General features: G+C 35.3%; 1 protein-coding gene across 1 annotated transcript; it reads left to right on the top strand.

Moving 5' to 3' along the window:
* Nucleotides 1-2421: 2421 nt before the first annotated feature.
* On the top strand, nt 2422-3794 carry LOC145800351 (protein FAR1-RELATED SEQUENCE 5-like). Its single transcript, XM_082890008.1, has 2 exons — nt 2422-2522; nt 2630-3794. Exons 1-2 carry the CDS (start codon nt 2422-2424, stop codon nt 3792-3794), a joined length of 1266 nt encoding a protein of 421 aa, XP_082746134.1.
* The last annotated feature ends 4157 nt before the right edge of the window (nt 3795-7951 follow it).

Here is a 7951-nt window from a genome sequence, read left to right as displayed (position 1 = left end):
GAGAGTTATTTTTTTTAGCAAATTGAGAACCAATAAAGTAAATCAAAATTTGATGGGAAAAAAAAAAAGAAGAAGCATTGGAGATGGATCTGATCAAATTTGATGAAAAGGGGAATTTTGGATAAGAGGAAGGCTTTTAAAAAGATTTTAATGAAAGGATTTGAGTAGTTCATATAAAATCAAGTTTTTTTTACTCAAATTTGAAATCAAATTAGTTGAAAAAATTGGTGAAAGGTTGGAGATGCTCTAAAATGGTTTATGAGTTACCTTGGAGACGATGAAATGCCAAAATTTGATAGGACTAAGGCCTAAATTAGAAAATCTACTAGGTATTAACAATAGAATAAAAGTTATGAAATGATGAGATTTTTAACATTGTATGAGGACACCAATGTTTTACAACTATTTTTGGGATTATATGTTTGATGGGCAAATTATTTGTGCAAAGTTCATAGAAATTTAATTTAGCTACCAAGTTGTTATGATTTGAACTTCTAATTGACCGTGCAAAGAAGTAAAAATAGGGATATCTATAACTAGTGGTGTGATTTGTAGAACGTGTGTATCTTAATGTGTTGAAATAAACTAGCAAGACGGATAGTTAAAAAGTAAGTTTGTGATGATCGGTATAGGTTGCTTGCATTAGGCTAGGTAGAGAAGCATGCATTGTAGGCACAAGATCAGTCTAAGTGTGATGCTTGTCTTTTATACGAGCCTTGCTTCTTGGGCTCGAGCCTTTGTTTTTTTAAGCTGCAAGGTTTTGTTGTAAGCTGCTTTCCTTGATCTTCGAAGTGAGTCTTAATCCATAAGCCTCAATAGCCTTTTAAATTGATTGTGACATTGTTTGAAAATACAAAAATATGTATTAACAGTGAACATGGAGGTAATGCATCTTTTGCTGATATGGCTAGCAAGGTAGACAATAGAAAGCGCGCTTGCCTAGTAACATCATAATCATATGAACATTTTTTTTATGGGATCATCCACTTCTTTGTTCCACCATTTAGTGTTGTAAAAAAATGGCATGAATTAAAAATTGTCTAATTTCGTCTATTTTCGTTTCTATTCACAATTCCTATTCAAATTCAAGATTCAAGCATAACCTATCAATACTTATTGTTTAATTGACTCGCATTACATGGTGTACTAAACTATTAAATTTTGTCATTTTCCCCTTGTTTTTCCTTTTTGCCCATAAATGCAAGATTCAAATACAATCTAAAGGTATTTTTGTTTAATTGACTCACATGGCATGGGGTACCAAAATCTGTTAAATATTTTTCGTATATAGATTCTTTCTTTTCTCGCCATAATCATTACTTTCCTTAACTATTGTCTTCTTTACTAACTCAATTTCGATGTTCTATTTTTGTTTGTCATAGGTCCTCAATTTCTCCATCTTAACGTCAAATAAACCTATACCTCCAACATCCCTTCCTTCGTAGCGGTTGCATTAGCAGGTCTGCTTTTTAATTTATTTGCTTTTAATTAATAGCAGGGCACTGGCGGGTGTGCTATTTTATTTATTTGCTTTTAATGAATAGCAGGGCACTGGTGGGTGTGCTATTTTATTTATTTATTTCATTTTAATTGATATTAGGGTACTTGCTTCTGTGTTTTTGAATTTTTTTTGCTTTGCATTGGTAGCAGGGCACTGGCTGGTGTGCTTATTTATTTGTTTTTTTTAATGAATAGCCGGGCACTGGCAAGTGTGCTATTTTATTTATTTGTTTCATTTTAATTGATAGTAGGGTACTTGCTTCTGTGCTTTTGAATTTATAGCAGGGCACTGGCTGGTGTGCTTATTTACTTCTTTGATTTTAATGAATAGCAGGGCACTGGCGGGTGTGCTATTTTATTTATTTGTTTCATTTTAATTAATAGTAGGGTAATTGCTTTTGTGTTTTTTAATTTATTTGTTTTGAATTGATAGGAGGGCACTGGCTGGTGTGCTTATTTATTTATTTGATTTTAACGAATAGCAGGGCACTGGCGGGTGTGCTACTTTATTTATTTGTTTGATTTTAAGTTATAACAGAACACTGGCAGGTGTGTTTTTAATTAATTTATTTTATTTTAATTAATAGTAGGGTACTTACAGGTGCTTTTTTATTATTGGCATATAATTGATAGCATAGCACGGGCTGGTGTGCTTGTTTGTTCATTTTCTATAAAGAAGTAATAATTGATAGCACAATATTGGCGGGTGTGCTTTTTTTGGTTTTTTGTTTGGTTTTAGTTGATAGTAGGGTGCTTGCAGACATGTTCGAATTTTTTTTTTTAATTGATTGCAAGGCACTGGCAGGTGTGCTAATTTATTTGTTCTGAAGATGTAAATTATAGCAGCGCAATGGCATGTGTGTTTTCTAGTTGATTTGTTTCGTTTTAATTGCTAATAGAGTACTTACAAGTGTATACATGATGGATGAACCTGAAAGTAGTAGGCCTGAAGAGGTCAATACTGAAATTGATGATCAATTTGCTCCAGATGGCAAGGATAATGTTGTTGATGTGAAAGAAGGGTTAGCTTCCCAAACCTATGATAGTTTACGAATGCTTACTAAGGAAGATGTGTTGCAAATGAAATTCAATTCAGAGGATGATGCTGAATGGATTATGCTGCATTTAGTGATGTATTGGTATTTGATACAACTTATCGTACAAATGCATATAAGAAGCCATTTGTAATTCTAGCTGGCGTGAGTAACCATTTCATGACAACTATATTCGGATGTGCTTTGTTGCCAGATGAGACAATGGAGACATACACGTGGGTGCTGGAAATGTTAATGGAGGCCATGGATGGTAAAAGACCCATCTCCGTTGTAACAGATGGTGATAGGGCAATGCGTCAGGCAATCAAAAGAGTTATTCCAAACTGCAGACATCGTTTATGTTCTTGGCATCTAGAGAAAAATGCCTCAACAAATGTCCACATTCCAGAATTTACAGCTGATTTTGCACAGTTGATGTTAAAGAAATGTAAAATTGATGAGTTTGACAATGCCTGGGCTGCTATGGTGAAACAGTACAAGTTGGAGAACAATAACTGGGTGTTGGATATTCATCTGAAGCGTGATAATTGGGCTGAGGCATATCTCTATGGTCACATGTTTGCTGGAATGAGAAGCACTCAACGTGTAGAGGGTATGAATGCATATTTCAATATATTCCTAAACCAAAAGGTTAGGTTGTATGAATTTGTAGCGCAGTATGATAGGGCTCTTGCTAGAATGCGTGTTAATGAGGCAGAAACAGAATCTAAAACAGACAATAGTTTCCCGGTTTTGACTACGCCATTGAGGAGTTTGGAGAAACATGCAACTGAACTCTTTACTCGGAAGATTTTCTCATTGTTTCAACATGAAATCAGGAAAGAGGGTAAATTGTTTGTGATGGAAAGAGTTCAGCTTGAGGATCATCGCACCTACCGTTTTGGTGAGTACAAGGCACCAACATGCACGTGGACGGTTGAGTATTTTCCAGCTAATATCACAATGAAATGTTGTTGCTTGAAGTTTGAGTCGTTTGGCATCCCTTGCTGCCACATGATTGCTGTTATGAAATCTGAGCAATTAATGTGTATTCCACCGAGTTGTGTCTTGCAGAGATGGACAAGACGTGGTAGGTCAAAGTGTCAACAACCAAGTCTTACCCAAATTTGTAGCACCCTAACACAGACAGCTCGGTTTGGTATACTCAGCTCCTGTTTTAGTGAAATGTCATATTATGCCTCACACGCGGACAAAGATTTTGAAAAGGCAAGGGAAATAGCTTTCCAGCTGATATCGTAGATGAAAAAACGTTGGGCAATGAGAAAAGAAGGTAACGCCGAGGCTGGGGACAAAAATGTTGCACCCAAACTATATGGCGTTGGTGATCCGAATGTAGTGAAGACCAAAGGGAACCCCGGAGGGACATCTTCTATGGGTAAACCTCCAAAACCAAGGCGGTGTGGGTATTGTAGGTATGGTACTTTCATTGTATGACCTTTTATATCATGTTACATGCATATGATTATTAAAATCGTTTATGCATTATTTGCTACTGTAGGAGCATCGGACACACGAAGCGGATGTGTAAAAAATTGGCTTCAAGTAGCCAGAGAGAGGGTAGCAACTCAGACAGTGAACCATTCATGAACACAGAGTTGGATCCCCACACGGATGATATCGATGAATTGCCAATTTATCCAAATGATCCAGTGTAGTTGACTTTCATGATGAGGCTTACAGTGATCGAAACATTGTTTTTACAAGGAGACATTAGTGGCTAGTAGTTATGTTTTGTTAATGTCTTAGTTGTTTTAATCTTAGGCATTCTTAATAAATTTCGTAGTTTGGAGAATAATTTTAAAAATAAAGGTGAAAAAATTCCAAATTTGTTTGATTGCTGATAAAATAGGGACTTGCTCATGCCATTACTTTACAAACAATCACTGTTAATAATACCGAACTGTCTCTATTTTTCTTTTGTAGATTTTTTTAATTGTCTGTTTGCTTGGTAAGAAATGGTGGACATTGCTGTTAGGTGACACATAACTATGCTTATAGTGGAATGGTATGGTATCGATGTATAGGTATAATAAGAGATGATGGAGATGTGCATTGCCAAAATATAAACAACTTCATAACCCAACAAAAAAATTAGTAACATGAACCCAAGTTGTCATTCAAACAATAGTGTAGCATTAAACCAACTTTGCAAATGTACTTCCTTAAAACTAAAAGCATCTAAGAAAATTTTGGACTTGAGCCTGTTGACGCAGTCAAATTAGGACTTGAGCCTATTTGGCTATTTGCTCACACAAGAGATCCGAATCATGGAATAATCTTCATTTTGAAGCAGTCGAGAGTAAAAATTACAACTGCTTATAACAAGTGAGAGTACAGTAACTTGACTGTAATGATCCAAATCCATATGCAAGGCTACTTTCCTTCACCCAGGTCATAGAAGATGCAGAATCCTCATTATGGGTAAAAATCAAAGGTGTTGAGCAGACTAATGAATCATGACAAATGTTGGATATTCTCATGTCTACACATGTGTTAGACACATTTGAAACTAACACAATTAACTTTTAGGTGTTTCTTAAAAAGTGAATTGTGTTTGGAAGAATTTTCCTAAAACATTTTTCGAATTTAATTATAAATTCAAAAATTGCCTATGTTTTAATATTTTGACTTGAGTGTTTCTTCCATTGAAATATTTGACTTAATATTTTTCAATATTTTTTACTTAATAAATTTCGTAGTTTGGAGATTAATTTGAAAAATAAAGGTGAATAAACTCTAAATTTGTTTGATTGCTGATAAAATAAAGACTTGCTCATGCCATTACTTTACAAACAATCACTGTTAATAATACCGAACTGTCTCTATTTTTCTTTTGTAGATTTTTTAATTGTCTGTTTGCTTGGTAAGAAATGGTGGACATTGATGACTGAAATCAATAAGGTTTTAGTATATTTGCATTTGTCATTGTATGATTAAAATTTGAATCTCTCCAATGACGTACATATGTTTTAATATGTTTGGATATTACGTAGGTAATTGAAGATGCCACGGAAAAAGACAACAAAAAAACCGAGTAAAGGAAAAGCGGAAGCTCCTCACGTTGACCTTGGTATTTTTGCTAAACGGGCTATTACGGTAGAGCGGGCTATGAAGTTGAAGGAGTTAACTCATACTGATATTCCAGCAATTGTGGGCCACCTGCATATCCAAAACCTAATCGAACGGGAAGGGAAGGCTAATGTCAACCTGGTACGGGAATTCTTTGGCAGCATACAAAAGCCAACTGATACAGACAACTTGATTTTGAAAACAAAACTGAGGGGGAAAGATGTGGTGTTTTCCGCGGATTGCATATCAAAATTCTTAGACATTCAACGACCAACACATGATGACAAAACACAATATCCATACCTTCCTGGTGTTGACCTTCCTAATGAAGCCCAAATTGTTGATGATTTGTACATCGAAGGAGTCATACCAGAAGACAAGTATCATGTAAAGTTCCTTAAGCCTGACCGTGCCGTTCTTCATCTTATCTTGTGGTACAATCTTGACCCAAGGGGGGTGAAATCTACTTTTGACCATGAACGAGCACTCATGTTGTATGCTGTCCATAATTTCAGCCCTCTAGATGTTCCGAAGATAATTTGGCAAGTTGTGGATTCTGTCGCAAAAGCAAACAATCCACATGCAGCATTACCATTCGGCCTCCTCGTGACTGATATGCTACTTGAGCTTTGTGTACCAACTCGACCAGATGATGAATGGAAGGGGAAGATGAGCCACATAGGTCGTGGAACGTATGGGAAAACACAAGGGCAAAGTCGAAAGCACCGTGAAAGACAAGATCCTACATCATTGGAGAGCATATCAACTCGTTTGTACGAGGCTGTGTCCATATTGAACTGGATGGAGTTGCAGCACAAGAAAGACATGAGGAAGGTCAAGTTAGAGCTAAAAAAAATGCGGAAAGCCTTTTGTGGTGAAGATTTTGAGAATTCAACTAGTTCTAATGATAGTGAGCAGGAATCTAATGGGTCCAACCATGATGACAGCCAGCAAATGGACACAGACAATGATGGTTGAACAAAGTTTGCAAGGCCAATGATTTAGCTGACACTGTTACTTTTTTTTGCATACAGTGTTACCTTTTTGTGCAGAAAGTGTCAACTTTTTTTTACAAACAATGTTACTTTTTTGTGCAACCAGTGGTGGTACTTTGATCATCCCATACTTTTGCGAACAGTGTTACTTTTTGTCCCATTTATTATGAAAAGAAAATTGAAACAATGTTAGGATTCATGGATGGCTTATGTGATGGACAACATTTGGATGGTTTATGTCAACAATATTATTTAGTATGATGCTTCGACATTTTTGATAGACATGTCCAATTAATTTTTTTTTTTGGTTCAATGCCAACGATGTATGTATAGCTTGCTGAAATTTATGGATACCAATTGACTACACAGTTGATACATCGATTCCAAAACTTAGTATGATATTTATGCACGGAATGTGATTAACAACTATAATTCCTTAGATTTCTTAGACGTTCTTTCTTTCTAAGTCGTTGAAAGATACATTAGGTGTTGCTTACTAGCAAGGAAATGCAGGTCCTCTGTTGTTTTTTTGTAGCAAATACTGTCATTGTTCTTGGTACTTTTAAAATTTGCAAAGAACTACCTTTGCGCGCCTTCTAAGTGGGGAGATGACATGAATTATCACTTTCTCTGTATTAACAATATATTTTTTATTTAATTTTTTTTTCTATTGTTCATTTTGTGTGTTTTCTTAAATGTAAAATTTAGAAAATTTATTAGTTATTTTGTTACTCTGCCAAGGACTAGTCCTGTTACACTCTTGTCATTTGAAATGTGTACATGATAGTATACACTAATGGCACAATTTTAGTTGGACATGAACTGATTATGCAACAAAAATTATTTTGTACTATATATGTAGCAATGCATGGACTCGTACCCCAGTTTTTAAAACAGTTTCCCCACTAACATTTGGTACATGTGTGTAATTTTTGATGGATTGTAAATGTAACAACCAAGATTAATGTGGTATAGTTAAATATCATAAATAGTTTCATCACCCCAATCTTGAGCAACAATATAAATTCCATACAAATTAAAACCCAAAAAATAATATGCTTTTTCAATCGTCCACAAAATACTACCAAACTGGGTTACTTTAGTCATCCATGTTTCTTCGACCATCTAATATGTTCATAATTGTGAATAAGCATAGTGGCAAAAGTACGGTAAGGCGAATCAATCTTTTTCAAACAGCCATGTTTACAATCAAACTTTTTTTTTCCTTGTAGCCTTCCGGAGCCTAGAGTACCTGTTACAAAAGAAATTGCATTCAGTAAGTAATCAGCTGAGTTTATGAAAGGCATAAGTTGTTCATGGTTTGGGGACGCA

Source organism: Camellia sinensis, chromosome 10 (assembly GCF_055761805.1).
Source record: "Camellia sinensis isolate YWXY chromosome 10, ASM5576180v1, whole genome shotgun sequence".
In the NCBI taxonomy this organism is placed as follows: domain Eukaryota; kingdom Viridiplantae; phylum Streptophyta; class Magnoliopsida; order Ericales; family Theaceae; genus Camellia; species Camellia sinensis.
Note: the sequence above shows the minus strand (reverse complement) of the source record. Positions and strands in the feature narration are given on the sequence as shown.